The sequence below is a fragment of the Borostomias antarcticus genome, assembly GCF_949987555.1.
Source record: "Borostomias antarcticus genome assembly, chromosome: 3".
Taxonomy (NCBI): domain Eukaryota; kingdom Metazoa; phylum Chordata; class Actinopteri; order Stomiiformes; family Stomiidae; genus Borostomias; species Borostomias antarcticus.
In genome coordinates, this window is record NC_140236.1 from 28846602 (window position 1) to 28866791 (window position 20190).

The following is a 20190-nucleotide window of genomic DNA, read 5'->3' on the forward strand; positions in this document are numbered from 1 at the left end:
TACTATCGACTGAGGAGGGAAATCATTTCTAGCTTTTTCTTCTCCATTTGTAAATTTATGAAAGAAAAACTCATAAAATCTCATAGTTTTGATCTTGTAGGCTGTTACTTACAGCTCCCTAGTGCTGGTGGCAATACCTCAGTGAGAGTGAGAACTCAGTTTGTGTACCTGTAGGACCAAATAACAAACCCAGCATTTGGCTGGCTAAGCAGCTATCTACTGTACAATCATGTTTTAAACTAAGAATGCAATAAATAGCATTTGAATATTGTTTTAAACATGCTTTTAATCTATGTCCAACCATGCTGTGTGTGTGTGTGCGTGCATGCGTGTGTGTGTACATGTGGTGGTTGTGGGGAGGGATTAGTATCATGAATGCTGTGTTTATAACCAGGTTTCTAGATTGCTTTGCTAACTACAATTCTGTTCATTACTTTCGGCGCTCTGTCTCATCTCACTCTGCCCTCTGTCACTCTTTAAGTGCCTCGTTAACGATGACGCATGGTCATCCAGGGGCAGAGCTATGACTTGACCCCCCCTCCCCTCGGTTGCTGGGCAGGGTATGTCCGGAACGGGAGCCTTGCAACCACACATCACCACGCCCAGGAAATACCAGTAGAACTGACACACGCACACACACACACACACACACACACTGTTGCAAGAGAGCAGCACATACCACATACACTAGAAGAGGTGTCTGGGGAGCGTGCTGTTGGCCTACTGTAGTTGAGGGCCCCCAGCTGTTGGCCTGTAGTTGAGGGGCCCCAGCAGCACATATGAGACCCAGCCCAGGGAGGATGACGCGGCCTCCTCCGGTTCTGCCCCTGCCTTGCCGGCCTCCCCGCGGCCTCCTGCTCCACCAGCCCTAGGAGAGGAGAGGACCTCTCTGGCCTGAGGTCGGTGGCTTCAGGTAGGTTGGAGGTCCCCGCAACAGCCCCTCCTCCCAGACGGAGGCGGGGCTGTATGCCAGACGGTTCCTAAGACCCCGCGGAAGGCTTCCTGGATCACTCCGAGGCCCACGGGCTCCTTTCTAAACAAGTCACTAAGAGCATCATCTACTAAACAAATCCCTAAGAGCATCATCTACTAAACAAGTCACTAAGAGCATCATCTACTAAACAAGTCACTAAGAGCATCATCTACTGCTGAGGTGCAAGAGCAGCAAAATATCAAGTCAAAGTCAGATTTATTTGTCACATACTTTCTGTTCATCTCTATAATTATGTTGAATTTATTCATCACTATGGGATAATTGAGACATTTGCGAGTAGCCTACATTGGATTATTAGGTTTATAGCCTTTACCATGACATGTTACCTCTGAGCGAATTGAGTGAAAATACCGTATAGCCTATTGAGCCTAGTGATTTGTCTTATATTAGTATGGCTATACTATTTGTTGTGGAGTTCTAGCACATACTAGGCCTACTGGTGACTACGTAACTGCAGTTGATGCCTGGAAGTGCTGTGTCATGTTTAGTCTGGTCTCGTCTTTATAATAAAGAACACGTCTTTTGTTATCCCCGGTCCTCGTTCTTATGTAGAAATAAGTTTATATAGCTCCAGTATATCACAGCTATATGTTTCAGCTGGTACATATTAAGATAAATTCAATAGGCTAGTTTAAGGAATTTATTAGAAACATATTTTTGATTGACAGACAGGATAGGGGCCCCTTTGAGGTAAAAAAAAAAAAACCCATGGGAATAAAAGTGAATCTACGCCCCTGAGACAGACCCACAGAGACTTGTTCTCCTCCAATCCACTCCTCCTCCTTCTGGACCACCGCCAAATCTTTCTCCCAGGTGAGATGATCTGGCAATGACCCCCTTCTCTCCTACAGAGCAGAGCCAGAGTCAGTGACCACCTCTTCCCAAAATTCCATATTTTTTATTATTCCAGGAAATTTCTGGACAGGTGGAAGTAGGGAGAGGGAGAGAATCAGGGAGGATCTGTTTTATTGTCTGTTAGGTAAAAGCAATCAACTGGCTCCACGACTGGTTTATTTCCTCATCCTCAATGAATTAATTTGATCAGATTGAAAATGTATTGTGACAGTAATTAAGCTAACTTATATTATAAAAGTCCAATCACTTTCTAGACCTTGATTCAAAATCCAAGCACTTCCCCAACCGCTAAAACACATTAAAATTCAAACATGTTTAAGGGTTTCAACTGTATGAATCATGGATGTTCCAATAATATGGCATAATTAAAAACACTGAGTCAGAATCTCTGAAATAACTTGACATTTCTGGAATAATTATTTGATTCCATGAAATAGAACTGTCATACCCACAATTTGCACATGAAGGGAATTATATACAATTTTATAATCCTTGAACATTGAACCTGTTCCTGTACATCACTACTGCTTACATAAAAAAAAAAAACTCAGACAAAATCTTAAGAAAATAATTGGAAAAATGTATTTTATATATGAAAAAGCTGCATACAGTACCTTCTACATAATTGTGCTGTAAGCATGCAAGACATTCATTACAAATGATGCACTGTTAAATGCATTGGCCTATAACACACGTGAAGTCGGGGCAGTCTCTTGTACAGGCACTCCGATCGTTTCAACATGTTCCCCTGAATTGGTAGAAGTATTCTCTTCAGATGAGGCCTCCTGCACCTGTGAAGAATACTGAGAACAGAGAAATTTGTGAAAACACTGAACCAACCAAACCAACACTGAACCAACCAACCAGCCTCTGAGTCACTAGCTACACCTCCAACCGCAGCTCTCGCCGTCTCCTGCCTGTCCTCTGGGACTTCATCTTCTGAGATCGGAGGGTCACTCTCCTCCACGTCCGAGTGACTATCTGGCCGCTCAGCGTCAGGTGCACCCTCCCGCCTCTCCCGAGAGTCGTCCTCGTCCTCGATGAATCCTCGCTGAAACGCCGGTCGGCGTTCCGACCCAGTGTCTCCACAAAGACCCTCTTGGGCTCCTCTCGGACCCTGTTGGGCCTCCTCTGCCTGAGGTTCCTCTCCTGCCTGTCCTGGTGGGCTCGGCGTCTGGGCGGGGGGGGCGTGTCGGGGGGCATCCCCCCCCCGCCAGCGGGTCATAGTCTGCCCCCCTCAGCTGCGCAAACTGGAGCTGAGGCTTCTCCATGGCCGGGGGAGGGGGGTCTCTACGGCCCCCCATCAGAGGCCTGGTGATGCCGTGCTGGAACGCTGCCTGGACGCTGCCATACAAGAACACCTGGGAACAGTGAAAATGACTCATGACTGAATGAGACCAAACGGTGAGATTGTACGACCATACCAGAATAATGACCATGTAACTGTACGAGGCTGTGTGTTGTGAATATGACTGAGTGTGTTTCCATGAGTGCTGGTTCTCATGTTCCATTACCAGGATGGAGAGGACGACGGTGATGAGCACGGGGATCTTTGAGCAGCGCTCTGAGGAACTCACTGATTCCCTGGCCAATGTGCTCTGTGATGAAGGTGGTGATGGTGACAGAGATGGCCTGCACAGACAGTCAAGGAGAGATTTCACATCATGATTACAGTGACCAAAATTATCAGGGTTATCATGGCATTGCTAAAATGTGCTGAAAATGACAACGAAATCAGACACTGAGATCAATTCACCAAGTTTTATATTGAAAAACACATAAAATCAGCAGTACTATGCACTTTTTGCTTGCATAAATATTAAAATAATGCATCTGTTGCTAACTTTGGTTGATGCTGGTGTTGACTTTCGTTGTCTTTTATTTATTATGTCCTTATTCAGCTCTGCGTTGTGTTTTGATTTCAGTAAAAGACGGCACCCAATGTCTCACAAATACCACACAGTCCAGTGTCCCTTTTCCAGGTGTATTCCAAATGAATCTCTCCAACACGGGATTTGAGCGACAATCAAAAGCTGTTTATTACAGAAGGTTATAGCATACAAAAGACAATAGCATCTTAGTCCAATGTCAGCTTGCCTGTCTGTATGGCTGTCTGGCTCCAAATCAAAGCATCTGAGCTCGAGCAAGGTTCTTATGGTTCGGGGGTGTTCCACCCCCCCCCCCCTTCCCTGATCAGACTGGTCTGGTCTCTCCTGCAGTCCACGGCCTGTAGCCAAGATAGTCTACGCCGCCTCGGCACCCAGGTCTCTATCCTACCACAACAATTGCTGATGTCCACAGAATGTACCAACCATAGAATGCCATCTTTATCTCTGATGGGGGTGTATGTCTATGCGAAGGGAAAACTCCGGCCGACAACCACATTCAGGGGTCAACATCATAATTAGAAACAGCTAACAGGATCAGGTTAAACCACGACATTTCTCTGAAAAGGCCATTTTCATCACTGGACAATATTTACAATGAGTTTTTCAAAGCACCGTAATCAAACACGGCCAGTGTTTCCTGTGGAACTGATCTCTTGGTGTGGTGGTGTGTGAAAAAAAAGGTCCAATTTCAAAACCAAAGCAGGGGATCGGAGACTGCCCTTCTTCCTCCCTTGTTCCTCTCTCCTGTCCCCTTCCTTCTCCTCTCTACTCTCTTGCGCTCCTCTAAACAACCTCTCTCTCCTCTTCTCTCTCAACTGTACCTCCACTCTGTGCCTGTGCCACAGTCCTGTCCTCTCCTACCACAATCCCTGCCTCTGCCTAAAAAAAACAATTAACTGAAGAGTAGGCCTATAAAGATGACTGGTAAAGTCCTAGAGCTTAAAATGTAATTAATTACATGTAACTGGACGGGATAAAACAGTAAACCCACACAGGCACTTAATAAATCATATGATTTATAGACATATTTTAATCAGATGTATTGTAAATTACCATTATAACAGCAGCTGTAGATTTTTTTTTAAAGGTAAGCTAGTCTTTAAACATTCCTAAATAATTTGTTGCTCTTTCTGTTTCTGTGATTGGCACTTTTTAGGTGGCTGTAGGAACGTTAACGCAAGCTAGTGTAAACGGTCGCACAATCCATTAGGCAGCGCTGCGCCTGACTCGCACGAAAGTTGCAGAACCTAGGCTACTCGCGCTTGTGGTGTATGTCTCCTTGACAACGCTCGCTTGAAAGGCTGACTGACTGACAGACAGCAGCGCGTAACTCAAATGGAGCAGGCTCCGCTTCGGTTCAAACTGTACGTTCAGATAATGTTACGTAACGTTAGCAACACAAGGCCAATTTATCATATTCATTTTTTACTTGTCCGATCAGACAACTGCATAAGGCATTCCTCTTGCCCGAACAGAGTTTACTGGTCCCTGGGAAACGGGCAAAACTATTAGCCTAGGTAGCTTGCCTTGTTCCTTAAAGCAGTAGTAAAGGAAAAATGCATGTTTAGCCCTGTTTTAAGGTTTCTTATGATCATATACAACGGCTTTAATGATCATTTAATCGCGATAAATGTAATCGCATTTTATCGTGGCTTATCATTATACCGGTTATCTTTACATCCCTACAGTCAAGGGTCCTCATACCACACACACACACACACACACACACACACACACACACACACACAATACCACCAACGGAGGCGCGCTACTCCTCCACTGCCCTTTCCCCATCCAGAGTGCCCGAGTGATGACAGCTAACCAGCCAGGTAACAAGTAAACGAAACGAGCCAACATATCGCCACGCAAGATGAGCACCTGCCCCCCAAAATATCTGTGCACGCCACTGTTCATACTGACTCGATAGCTGTAGTTCCCCCACCTAACAAGGAGCAATAGTATTTCACCTTGTAGAGATAGAACCAGTTCCATACGATGCTGATGAAGAAGCAGATGGCGAACACTCTCCTGAACTGGATGAACCAGGACACGGCCGACCACATCTCGCTGCAGATGATCACCACTATGATCAACACCACCACAAACACCTGGAACAGAGAGAGATTATGTCACACTGAAATATAAACAAAAGTATGTAGATTGATAATAACATCCCTCAATGCTAGGATTTTCTCCAAAGGTAGAATCTATACTATAATGGCATAAATGGTGGCGGTGGTGGAGGACCGCCGTCCACATGCGCTTCACTGTCTGGCCGCCAGAGGGCCCTGCCCTCATATTGAAACAACCATATCTTGACGTGGGATGGTCACAGAGACACGGACGGAAGGAAAGAACTCGAAGCGGCAATGTGCTCTATTCACCTGGCAGCCATATTGGTCAGTCTGGGGTGCGGATGCGGAAGTGCCCGTTGACTTCAATGTTAAAAGTTCGCTGTAAAAACACTTCATGAACCGAAATAGTCAAAATAACAGGCTGAATACACTATCGGGGTTACAAACTCATCTGTTCTGGTCTGGTAATGATGAGTTTGTAACCCCGATAGTGTATTCAGCCTGTTATTTTGACTATTTTGTTTCTTGATGTTTTTACAGAAAACTTTTAACATTAACGGGCACTTCCGCATCCGCACCCCTCATTACATCAGGCTGACCAATATGGCAGCTGAGGTGAATAAGGCGAATGAGTGCACACAGAGCAAAAACAAAACTTTGAGAGAAGCCAGCTCCTTGTGTGGGGCTCCTAGAGACTCGGGGTTTGGACTGGCGTCACTGTCACTGACCCTTTGATCAAAGATTAATACTGTATCATAATACATCTAGCTCAGCTGGCAGAGTCAAGAGGCAAGCCGATAACCAGGACATTCTTGTGAAACAAGCAACAATTAGAGTCCGTCCGCTTAGAGATCACAGGAGAGCGGGCGTGCTGCTCAAAGACACTCAGCCTGTATTGGCACAGCCTCAGGCGCGTAGCCTACTCTAGGGGACGCCTCAAGATCCTTCTCTGAGAATGCAAGCATAGGTGTTACTCCTAACATCCCCCCACAGACACCCAACCTATGGGTTTGACAAAAGCCTGACGGTTGATAGACATATCAGCTCACCTAGAGGTATCAGCTCACCTAGAGGTATCAGCTCACCTAGAGGTATCAGCTCACCTAGAGGTATCAACTCACCTGGTGAAAACCCTGCTGGTCCTAGTATCAGTAGAACAAAAACAGTACACCATTCTCAGTGTCACTGTACTATACTGTAGTACACTAATGGCAATAGATTGTGTCCTATTGGTCCTGCATAGATACATTCAGACAAAGCAGTATGTGACCTAGGCAGGCGAGGGGCCGTTGTCTGTGTGGGCACTTGCCTTGCCTGTACTTTTGACTGAATGTGTCTGAATGTTTATCTATCAAGGACTGTCCATGGCCTTGGAAGTCTGATGGATGCTGGTCTCACCAGTAGCGTGTTTAGGGACTTTTGAGAAGGGGCGCACCTTAGCCCCAGGGTGACATCTCTTCTCCAGGTCTTTGGCAATGCCCTCACACAGCTCGAAGGCTTTCAGAGATTCTTAATAAACAGTTGCAGTTGAGCTGTTCAAGATTTTGGAATCTGAAGGTTTTCCAAAAGGGTTTTCTGGGCTGGTGCATATCAGCTCAAACATTCAGCTCAAACATTGTACTTTAACTTTTAAAGCTCAGCTGCAGTGCCTCTGGGGATGTCAGATGACTTCACAAGGCTGGTCAATAATGTGAGACTAGTCATCTGTTTTGGTGGTATTCTGGGTTTGGGCTGCAAATGCTCTCACAGACCGGGAGACAAGGTTGGGAAGATGAAGACGGTATAGTATAACTTTATACTTTATGCTACACTCCAGTAGATCCCTGGGCTCACGAGATGAATGGCGCCTCCACACCTTGGGAGAACAGATGACAAGATGGTCCTGAGACTGATGTGACCTTTTTCAATCCTGACCTGGTTCTGGAAGCTGAACGTTCTTTGTCTTCTTGTGTCTGATCTTTCTGATTATTAAGGAGATGCTACGATTCATCAGCAGTGTCATTTCGGGATAATTTTCCAAAAGTTTTTTAAGATATGAGTTTTGAGAAAATGAGCCATATTCGGCCACAAACCCCCATACACACAAAAGAACTCCCTAGAGTACCTCTCAGGTTATAAAATGTTTATTAAAAAAGGTTTAGGAAAAAAACATACTGAAAAGTTGAAAATGCAGCTGTCCAGCCATCCAACCAACAGTCACCAACAAATACATTTCCATCCCAGTGACCAAAAAGTTTTTGTTCCATGTCTGGTGCACATTTCAAGTCTCGTCGTAATATGGGAGCTATATCGTGAGGGAATGGATGAAGGACTTAAACAAACTGTCGCCTTTCGGCTACAATCGTCGTTTTTTTGTCAATTGGGTCATTCATATGAATCGTGCAGATCCGGGGGACTTTTCCAAAAAGGGGGGTGGGGGATGAGGGGAGAGTGACTGCGTTTGATGCAGGCTAGAATAAACCTTATTGGATAATACTAACTGGTTAGCTTGGCATAGATATAAGTACAAACTTGGATGCTACAAGCTAAATGTTATAGAGTGGTGGGTCAATGCAGAACGTGAAATAGTAACTAACCACAGCAGACGAGGGTATAAATACACATCCTGTTGTTGGATGTAACGTTGCTTGATCTCCAGTTGAATACCTTAAACGTCATGTCAACAGCGTCCAACATCCATTCCAATTGCGCGAGTTTTCTCCCAGGATCTCCTCATACAGCGTTTTTTTATACAGCCCAAATATCTCCAAAGCTGCTGCTGCTGCTAATCGCTTATTAACGAAATCTCTGATCAGCTGTAGTTTGGATATTTTTGCGGTTTAAAATTAGGATAGAGAACACTACTAGTTGCCCCTCAAGCAGAAACGAAATGTCTTTCTTTCAAGGAATTCCAAAATAAGTCACGGAAAACAATTACACAACAAAAACACAACTTTTTTTTTTTTTTTACTCACTTGGCATTGGTCCGAATCGTATACTGTATACTGAAGTATGAAGTCTACTGAATCTGATATATACAGAATAATATTTGGAGGGCCTATCAGTTAATAAGTGATAATAATGGGCAACCTTAATCTAAAAATATGCAAGCAAAGACAGTGTCATCATATCGATACAATAATATGGGTAAGACCATTCTAAGAGGATAAGTTGTTTTTTGTGCGTTTTTTCATAAATCGGTATTGGTATTGGCCGATCCTGAGGAAAATAATCGGTGATCGGTATCGGCCCAAAAAAATCAGACCGGAGCATCCCTAAAAGCCATCATGTCTCCCTGTCTCATTCTTTCCTGCATTTCAGGCAATGGAGGTTGGTTGTCTTTTTTTGAGAGGCAACAGGGAGAATAATGTGTATAAAAGTAATTGTTTGGTTGCTTAAATAACTAACTTTTTATGAGATATCTGTTCTCTCTTTTTAGGGAAAAGGAAACATTGAAATTCTGATTAAAATGTTTCAACTGTGAATCTGGACATCTACATAATTGTATTTGGGGTTGTAATTGGGATAGATGTACTATGCGCCTCGCAAGAGCCATGTATCTACTCGCACACAGAAATTCTATTTCAAAATACTCCAAAAAGCGTCATTTGCATATTAAAATCACTAAAAATGTATTCCGGGGGAGGATGCCCTCGGACCCCCCTACCATAACTTGGTTTCGGATCCGTCACCTTTTTCACTCTCGGGAATTTGCAGGTCTGATTGTAAGGACTATATATTGGAGCATTTGCACTGAATTTGATTATTCAATTGAGAATAGTATTCAAAAAGAAAAGGGCAGGAGTGCTTGAAAGTTCAGACAGGTGTGATGAAGGTACTATTTTATCGGGAACAAAAAAGATCAGTCCGCTTCCATTGTATCCACCAAGATACTATATAGCTCAAACTCGTAAATCACCTGTTTGATTGTTATAATGTGAACTGAACACAGCGTTACAATGTAGGCCTTTTCCTATAGTTTTTTCAAAAGCCTTTGGATCTGCCTATTAGACTAGAACGCAGCTCCAGATTTCGAGCGCTAAAACATAGCCCCAGCAGTATCCCGAGGCCTCTGAGTTCGAGCTTCCTTTTGGCTGCGGTAGTGTCATTGCTAGGCACAAATGTAGGTGAAAGCGCAGAAAAATGCAGTAGTGTAATCCAGGCCTAAGAAACCAGGTCCATTCCAACTTCCACGACAGGTCTTTCTCTTTATTCAACTCCCTCCTCAATCTATCGCTTCTTCAATAGGTGGTGGTGAACCTGAGAGGAGAGAGAAAGAGGGAATGAGAAAGAGAGAGAGAAAGAGTCGGGGGGGGGGGGGGGGGGATTGGCTTTGTGGAAACTCTTGTACTGTACATGTACTGTTCTGTATGTGTAGTTGTACCGTATGTCTAGTTCAGTGGCGGCTGGTGACAAAAAAAAAAGAAAAAAAAAAGGAGGACAGGAGGAAGAGAGGTTAACCGCCCATGGGCACCGGGGGGCACTTTCCCTCAGTCAGTTATTATTTGAAATATCAGCTTTAAAATGTGGATTTACAGTCAAATTTAGCATATTAAAAACTGAATAACATTTTCTTTAACTACATGCAGCATTTGTTTATCATGTTCATGATAAAATATTAAAAAATTACAGAATAAAACATTGTAAGCAATAGTTGTTGTAATGGATTGTACTCTTCTCTAAAGAGAGAAAATAATTGATATTGGTGAGGTGCTGGAGAGGTTAGGTGATATATGAAAAATGTTTTTGATTAGGGGACACTGAAGTGTGCTGGCTCTAACTGTTTGGTGGCAAATAGATTTGACAACTGGACAATGGAATACCTTGCACAGCAAATGCAGTATCCAACAGTTCGCTCATGGCTAGCTAGCAATGGTACAGCTATGGGATTAGCTCATTTGGGTTGCTGTCAATGCTGCCACTCTTATGTTGCTATAGCCTTCAATTATCAGAACAATATGAACATTCAGTTAAAAGTTTTCCATCCACCCATCCATCACTGGGTGTGGAATAAGCACCGCAAAGCAATCATTTCTCACGCAAGCAGGAGCCAGGCTGTTCTGTGGATTTATCCGATCCGGTGTTGCGACCCAGTCTCTAGAAATATTTTGGACGAGTTGCTGACAGTTTGCACCTCCAGACAATCTGCGCGCCTGCCTATGCTTTAGCCTGACGTGCACCTCATAGCCGTACAGTAGCTAACGTTTACGGCTATAGCCTGCCAGTGGAACTGTCGTGTTCAGATGGCTCTAGCTCAAAAAGTATTTATGTCAGCTTAGATATTTAGATGGCTAGAAGCAAGACAAATAGACGAACAGTTTGATGTATAATATGTCCCATAATACTTTCGGATGCATTATATTATGGAACTACGAACCCACAAAAAGTATCCTATGGCACAGGGAAGAGAAACAGACATCAACGCCGACTCAATCGGCCTTCACTGTGGTAAATCTGGAATCTGGAATGTGATTGGACTAACAAAATGCCAATCATTAAATCCTGTTCAGAGTACTGTCCTCCCTTGTGATAAATTTTCAGCGTTTTGGCCAATCACAAATTAGCATGAAAAAATGGCATTACATTGATAGACCCCTAAAGGACACGTCCAAGGGAGGAATTCCTCCCTTCCATAGATATCTATGGGTCCTCCAGCTGCATGTTATAGATGTCACTGTTGGAGCTTTAGAATTTCAATAATGGATTTTTATCCATAGGGAAAACCTGCTTTATGAACAAACTGGGATAATATTAAATATTAATGATAAATAAATAAATTAATATATTTATATTTTAATCCCTCTCTCCTCTCCAAAAACTGAGGACTGTCCTCCCCTACCTTAATGGACGAGCCTCCGCTGGTCTAGTTGCCCTTCAGGGACAATAAAGATGTTCAGAATATAAACTAATGATTTTCAGATCATAAAAGTGAATTTTATATCAAATTGATATCAAACACACACACATACACACTATTGCTTACAAAGATGGGGTCCTTGTTGAGGCAGACTTCAGTGAACTCTGTGTAGCTCTTGGATGAACTGCATGAACACGCTTGTGTTTCTTTAAGTTTCCCGAGATAGTGAAGTTCTTTCCACACTGGTCACAGTGGTAAGGCTTCTCTCCTGAATGAACACGCTGGTGTTCCTTTAAGCTTCCTGACCCGCTGAAGTTCTTTCCACACTTGTAACAGTGGTATGGCTTCTCTCCTGTATGAACACGCTGGTGTATCTTTAAGCTTCCTGACTGAGTGAAGTTCTTTCCACACTGGTCACACTGGTACGGCTTCTCTCCTGTATGAACACGCTGGTGTATCTTTAAGCTTCTTGACTGAGTGAAGTTCTTTCCACACTGGTCACAGTGGTATGACTTCTCTCCCGAATGAACACGCTGGTGTATCTTTAACTTTCCTGCTGTAGTGAAATTCTTTCCACACTGGTCACACTGGTATGGCTTTTCTCCTGTATGAACACGCTGGTGTATCTTTAAGCTTCCTGACACGCTGAAGTTCTTTCCACACTGGTCACACTGGTATGGCTTCTCTCCTGTATGAACACGCTGGTGTATCTTTAAGCTTCCTGACTCGCTGAAGTTCTTTCCACACTGTTCACACTGGTATGGCTTTTCTCCTGTATGAACACGTTGGTGTATCTTTAAGTATATTGACTGAGTGAAGTACTTTCCACACTGGTCACAGTGGTATGGCTTCTCTCCTGAATGAACACGCTGGTGTATCTTTAACATTCCTGCTGTAGTGAAATTCTTTCCACATTGGTCACAGTGGTATGGCTTCTCTATATGAACATGCTGGTGCATCTTTAAGCTTCCTGACTCCCTGAAGTTCTTTCCACACTGGTCACAGTGGTATGACTTCTCTCCTGTATGAACACGTTGGTGTATCTTTAAGTGTCCTGACTGAGTGAAGTTTTTTCCACACTGGTCACAGTGGTATGGCTTCTCTCCTGCATGAAGACGCTGGTGTATCTAACTTTCCTGACTACCTGAAGTTCCTCCCACCCTGGTCACAGTGGTATGGCTTCTCTCCTGTATGAACACGCTGGTGTGTCCTGAGATAAGCCTTTAGCCTGAAGTCCTTCCCACACTGGTCACAGTGGTACGATCTTGGCTTGTCAATGTCTCTCTGCTTCTGGCCGGGAGCTGCGGTGAGTGGGGTGTTGGACGTGGTGATAGGGAGTGATCAAGAGGAGCAGGAGGAGAGAGTCTCTGGTCTGATCTCTCTGTTCCTTAGCAGAGAGATGTAGAGGTTGTGATGGCTCCTCTTGATGTGATTGTGGAGTAAGATCTTGGGAGAATTGGCACATCACTTCTGGGATTGAGAGTGAAAGAGAGAGAAACAAACATTAAAAAAAGGATTATCACACGTAGTACAAGTTCAAATACTGTATAGAGTGTTTATATGGAGCTAGTGGGGGGGGGGGGGGGGCGGCACAAGCACACGACAACTTCAGATTGTGGACGCGAGAGAAAGATATGCAAGAGGTTCCTCTGGCTGAGCTCGAATGAGGGAAAGCAACAGAGAGAGAGAGGTGACAAAAAGAAAAGGAGAGAGGAGAGAAAACATGTAATACGTTGAAGCCCACGGTGTTAACTTAGTTAGCTAGAATAAGCTAGCTAGAACTGCTTAACTTTAGTCAAGCTACCATGTTCCATGGCAACTAAGCGCATTCCACTCTGTTCATAGCTAGCGTGCCTGCGTAATATTGGCAATTTGCATGTCTCATAACAGCAATTTGCACAGGCGCCATTGCAGTGCATCACATACTGTCCCCTGTATCTTGCATCCATGAGTGTACTGAATTTCACACTGTATGCCCACGTCTTGCCTGCTGGCTGGCACCATGGGAAAAATACAGAGGAGAGCTTTAAGGAAAGAAGAAGAAAGAAGTAGATGAGAGAGAGAGATGGAGAAGACAGAGGGAAGGAGAGTCGAGGACAGCTACCTCTAGCGGTGCCCTTTTTCTCCCAGAATTAGTCGAAGGAGATGCTCTTGTATCTGTACTCCTGTCCGTACCAGACCAGCAGCTCCTCCCCGACAACCAGCAGCCGACAGCCAGCGAAACAGGATCCCTCCACGGTACTGAAATGCTACCAGGTTCTGCTCTTCCTTACAGTCCACATACCTACAAGAAAGGGGGGATGTTTTCATTAAAACAAACTGGTGAGGGAGGGAAAGATGGGAGGAAGGAAGGATGAAGGAGGAGAGGGAGGGAGAAAAAGTGGGTGAGATGTAGGGTCTGACTGTATGGAGGGAGGGAGGAAAACTTTCAAGACTGGAGAGGTGGTTTATTTTGAGTCGGAGCAGCATAATAGATTCTGGAAATCTGAGAAATGAGCATGTGTTCATATTTCTTCACCTGATTGTAATGCCTAATTATTCTACAGTTTACACATGCAAAGATGGGTCCATCCCTGACATGATCTCTAAAAAGTCATTCTGCCTATTTGTCCTGTTTAATTGTTCGTGAAATCTTTCCTTTAACATAACCTGTAAGAGCCAAATTCAGGTTAATGCGTTGCTCCTCCCATGTTAATAGGAACTGATAATATTTAGGTAGGAACTGACCTGTTGTTGGCTAGGTGTTGCTGCACAGAGGTCAAACAGTTTTTGACCACACACTCACAAACATGCATACCGGGTTGTTTGCTGGATTATTGTATTATTGAATATGGAAGGACAAAAAATGGACCAAGTGTTCGCACAGCAGTTTGTCGGACTCTACTTCATCAACAAACATGGTAACGTAAAATGTGCGTCAATTGGGTCAACCCGGAGCAGCAGCGCCTCAGTGGCTTAAAGCACTAGGTTTAGCCTCCACATAACCTTTTTATTTGCATCTGATTGTTTATAGGCCTCTGGATTCATTGCGAGTTGCTTCTCTATGAACTTCCTTCTATTAGTTCTATCACAGTCCCTTATCATGTCTGGATCCTGCTGTTTCTGTCTCTCTAGTGACATGCTGTTCAGCATTATGCTCATCTCTGGTTGCGTGTGCATCTCTCTCCATGGCCGTGTCCGAAATGCATACTACCTGCTACTTGCTATATAGTAGGCACTATATAGTAGGCATACTGCATACTATATAGTACCTACAGTTCCACAAAACGCGTGTAGTATGCGAGAAAATACAGCATGCTACTCGAGTCATCCAGCGGAAGTGACGGGGCTACGACGGGTTACGATACGGTTTACTCGGACCGCGAACCTGTGGTAAAAATTATCTGGTGTTTTTTGTGATCATTTTGTGTATTATCCACAAAAATGTTGCCTTTTCCTGACATGGGATGTGTGGCTGCTGCTGCTGCCAGGAGAAGACGTGTTTGCGCTACAAGGAGAAGAGCCGTCATGAGATTTGTTCTCAACATGCTTCTAGCTGAGGTAAATATTGAACGTTAGCTTGCTAGCTACGTTAGTTGATAGCCCCGCATGTGCTGGTGACAGCAGCTGGCTTGGGGCTATTGTAGTTGAGGTAAATATTGAACGTTAACTTGCTAGCTACGTTCTAGTTGATTGTAACCACGCATGTACTATAAAACTCACCTCATTTTAAAGAGGTGGGTAAACTACCTGGGTTTACTCATCACTACACGCCTGCTTTGTAATGTTACTTTTTTTTTTAGCTCTACAGATAATGACATCTGTCTATCTATTATCATATTGTAAAGATAATTATATGCCATAAGCACAAATGAGTTAAAGTTTGGCCTAATAATATTTCCCCTGTAGGCTCGCATGGAAGACAGAGGTCCTTACACCCAAGTCAATCTCCACGTCCCCCTGTTGAGGACCTATTTTGACGGCGCGGACACAAGGAGGGACTTCAGATTGTCAAGACCGACACTGAGGAACCTCATTGATACCCTTGATGATGGTCAGGGAGGATGGGGCAAGACCATGGAGGTGCTAATAATAGCATTAACAATAATAATAATTCATTGCATTTAGAGCTTTTCTCAGTACTCACCCTTTACAATGGTCTTATCATTCACACACAGGTGCTAGTCTTTGTCTACTGGCTGGCCAGTGCAATCTCCTACCGGATTGTGTCAGAGGCCTTTGACATGCCCCGGTCGACCGTCTGTGATGCGGTCCAGAGTCAGCACGGGTATTCAGCGCATCATAAGCCGTGTGATACGCTACCCCACGGAGGCAGCGCTGGAGGAGGTCGGGGCCGGGTTTGCCCGCCTAGCCAGATCTCAAGCCTTCAGGAGTGTGGCCGGAGCCATCGACGGCACGCATGTCCGCTTCATCCCCCCAGCGGCAGAGCAGCAGAGCTACTTCAAACGAAAGCTCTACCACTCCATCCAGATTCAGGCTGTCTGTGACCACAAAGGACGGTTTGTCAACATTCTTGTTGGCTTTCCGGGATCAGCCCACGACTCGCGTGTCCTGAAGAACTCGGACATGCATGTCCACCGGCAGTATCCGCCGGACTGCTGGTGTCTCCTCGGGGATGGAGGCTACCCCTGCCAGGCTGAACCCGTCGCCCTCATCACGCCATACAGGTATTTTTACAGGAAGCCTTGCTTCTTTATTTTCTTGTTAGTTACAGTAACTCTGGTTCTTGTTTTTAGAATCATGTGTACTATTTTATCTTTAAAGCATGCATTACATTTATGATTATTATATTGTTATTATATATCAGAGAGCCAGTGCAGGGACCGGTGCGTCTGCGCTTCAACGCCCTGCATGCCAGAGCCCGGTGCATCAGAGAGGGCGTTCGGGATGATGAAGACCAGGTGGAGGGGGATCTTTCTGAAGGCTCTGGAGGTAATTTAAGTCAATTGCTTTTCTACAACGGTTACTTGATATATATATATATATATTCACAAAACTCAGTAGTAACATTCAATCATTTATTTACTGATCATTCTAGTATTTACAAAATCTCCCACGATAGGCTATAGTTCTGAATTAAATGGTTGCCAGGCAACATAACAGGTTATCTCGCCTATTTGGGTTGGCCTTGTTCACATAAGCCATAATTCGGGTGGTTCACGTTTATTTGAATATTTCCAGCCATGGTGCAGTTATTAAAACAGTTCCCCAGAGCACTCGTATTTGCTGCTAGGGGTGTGTAAGTGTTGGAGTCGAACTGAGTGCGTTATTGTAATAGGATACGAAAAAGGCGAGGTTGCTGCGAGTGGTTGCTACGCAAAACATAGCCTACCGCTTGATTTTATCAATGGCCTCGTCAATGAGATTGACGGCGCATTAATACTAATTGTTATGCGGTCGCAGCCGTGGGTTACAGAGTATTTTACCACGGCTGCTAGCCAATCAGAATCAAGTATCCCAACTCTCCGTTGTAGAAAATAAATTATAATAATACATTTTCTTTGTAACACACTTTACATTTGAAATAAATCTCAAAGTGCAAAACTGTGTTTTTAGGTGAAGTTGCCCTTGGCTGCGGAGGTGATTGCTGCGTGTGCTGTCCTGCACAACCTCTGCCTGGAGAACGGAGACATCATGGAGCCAGAGGAGGTGACATTACATCAGTCATTTAGCAGACACTTTTGTCACACATTACATTAGTCATTTATTTAGCAGACACTTTTTGTGTCTGCTAAGCGACTTACAGTAATTGCATTTAACCATTTAAAGGTTGATGACCTTGACGGTGGCCATGGTCCTGCTGCTGCAGATCATCCCAACCCTGGTGATGGCCTCAGAGACCGTATGGCAGCGGCAGCATTGGCACCAGCTGCCTTGGTCCCAGCTCTTGGTGAGCACGACTACCCCATCCTGCCATAAATAGTCAGTCAGTTCATGAGTTTGCTTTGCCTTGTTCCTTATAGGCAGCCTTGAAACTTTAAATATCAATCAGTTCCTTATAGACAGCCTTGAGGCTTTAAACATCAATCAGTTCCTTATAGACAGCCTTGAGGCTTTAAACATCAATCAGTTCCTTATAGACAGCCTTGAGGCTTTAAACATCAATCAGTTCCTTATAGACAGCCTTGAGGCTTTGAACAATCAGTTCCTTATAGACAGCCTTGAGGCTTTAAACAATCAGTTCCTTATAGACAGCCTTGAGGCTTTAAACATCAATCAGTTTCTTATAGACAGCCTTGAGGCTTTAAACATCAATCAGTTCCTTATAGACTGCCTTGAGACATTTGTTTAAATGTTTTTGTATTTAAATGTCTGTTTCATTTTGCACTGTACATAGTAAACAGTTCTTTTAAGTTTTTTGGGAGACAACAGATCAGCGTTCTCGTCGCGTCTCCTGTCAGTACCTTTTGCGAGGGAAGCTAATGATCTGACCAAATATAAACAAGTCAAAAGTATATTTGAAGACCATTGTGTAATAAAAATATCCAAGAAATGTTTATGGTTGTGTTCCTTCCATTATACATGTAAAGGTTACTTCTTGATGTATTAACATTTCAACAAAGTGTAATATCTACACATCAGACACATTGTCTTGATATGTCTACATGTCATGTACAGTAACTTGGAAGGTCTTAACACAACACGCAGAGCGCTTTGGACATGTAACTCCCTTAACAAGTAGTCGTTAGTCCCACACATTAAACAGTGATGCTTTCATAACCGTCTGAATAATTCCAATGAAGCATTGTGAACCAACATGTGTGTTCCGTCTTTTATGCCTAATTGCAAACTACAATGTCCATTAGGAATGTTCTTTTACTCTAATGACTGGTTTTAGGTATAGTGACATTTGTTCTTTGACTGGGAATACATTACAAGGAATGACACACAAACACCAATTTAATTCAAGAAATAAAAAATAACAAAAACAAATATAGCTGCAAGCAGCAATAACGGGGCCAAGCACAACGAACGCATCAAAGCCAACGAGCCAAACACACCATAGCTACATTGGAGCTATGCATGTGAGCATCTATGTCGCCTGACCAGATGAATCAGATCTAATTCATGCAACAGTATCATCATCACCATGATCATCATCATCATCCAACTGCAATCACATTCAATTCATCTGAAGGCGTCAAACGAGTGTCAGGTCCTTTTAAGCATCTCATTACATTAATTCTATTTTGGGACATATCTTTTAGCACCTATTTCTCTACATGTCTACAGGCCACATGGTCATTCTCCAGGCCTTCCATCTGCCTGGAAGACACCTTTACCATCAAGTCTCAGTGTGGGGATAGCTTGATAATTCAGCTATCTGTGAACAACACTCACAACTCTTGTTTCTCTCTAAACCTCACAGTTCTCAGAAGAATGCCCCCCCCCTACACTTTGTGTAAGTAGGCTATGTAGTCTGTGGGCTACTGCGCTCTCCCAGGATGAAGTGTTTAGACTAAAGGCTAAAACCCTCTCCCTGGTTGAAGTGTGTAAGCTATATACTGCAAAAGGTACACTTTCCAAACGTGACACTCTTTACCACTCTACCATCCAGTTTGTCACACATGACACATACAGTACACACCACTGCACTAGTTACTCTTTGGACAACTAACCTTCATACCCGTCATAACATTCCCTAGTTTAATCTCATTTGCACACTTCTCCAACTATCACTTCTCTACCTATGTCACATGTGACACTAAATGCCTCTCACACACTGACTCCCACAAAAGTCAGTACATTTACAATGGCTCTACACAATATCCAGAGTCTTAAAGCACACTTTAAAAATGTACACACACATCAATTCTTTATGAACGCTGATTGCATTTGTGTAACAGAAACATGGCTAACATCTGCCATAGCCACATTTGAGCTATGCATGTGACTGTCTGTGTTGCCTGACTAGGTACATCAGGTTAAATTCATGCAACATCATCATCATACAACCACAATCACATTTAATTCATCTGATGATGTCAAGTGAGTGTCAGGTCCTTTTAAGCATCTTAAGGGGAGACACCCCAGGTGAATAGGAAAAAAAAAATCCTTAATAGGTATCACCATCAAACTCCCCAAGTTTGTTAGGTACATTAAGGAGCATCTTTTTTGTATTACAATTTTTCTGAAATCTTATGGATAAATATGCAAATTAGGCATTATATGTGCTAAATATGCACTAATTTGCATAATTTCAGGAAATCACTTTTTTTAACTGGTTCAAGCCAGATTCAAAATTCTTGTTTCATTTTGTTCACATATCCCTATTCAAACTTTGTCCAAGGGGGATTTTTGATATCTCTTTTCTTCACTTCAGAAATCGGAAAATACTGTCAACAGTCATTAAAAGACCAATTTTCGCCATGTTTTAGGGATAAACTGTTATATAAATCAGGCTATGAATGAAATTTTAAAAATCCCCCTTGGACAAACTCTCAGAATATGGATTGGAACAAAACTGGAAAGTTAGGTGTATGTAGGTGCTACTCAAGTGGTGGTTTTGATGTCCCTAAGATGAGAAATAACTCATTTTGA

The 20190-nt window shown here is 43.5% G+C and overlaps 1 protein-coding gene across 1 annotated transcript in view; it reads left to right on the plus strand.

Moving 5' to 3' along the window:
* Positions 1-15894: 15894 nt before the first annotated feature.
* LOC311307326 (organic cation/carnitine transporter 2-like) overlaps positions 15895-20190 on the plus strand; it is a gene marked incomplete at both ends in the record, with an annotated part of 61221 nt that continues 56925 nt past the window's right edge. Inside the window, 4 exons of the mRNA XM_084436121.1 lie at positions 15895-16316; positions 16457-16550; positions 17206-17298; positions 17419-17539. Of these exons, the coding sequence (XP_084292247.1) occupies positions 15895-16316; positions 16457-16550; positions 17206-17298; positions 17419-17539 (730 nt within the window). The remainder of the gene's footprint in view (positions 16317-16456; positions 16551-17205; positions 17299-17418; positions 17540-20190) is intronic.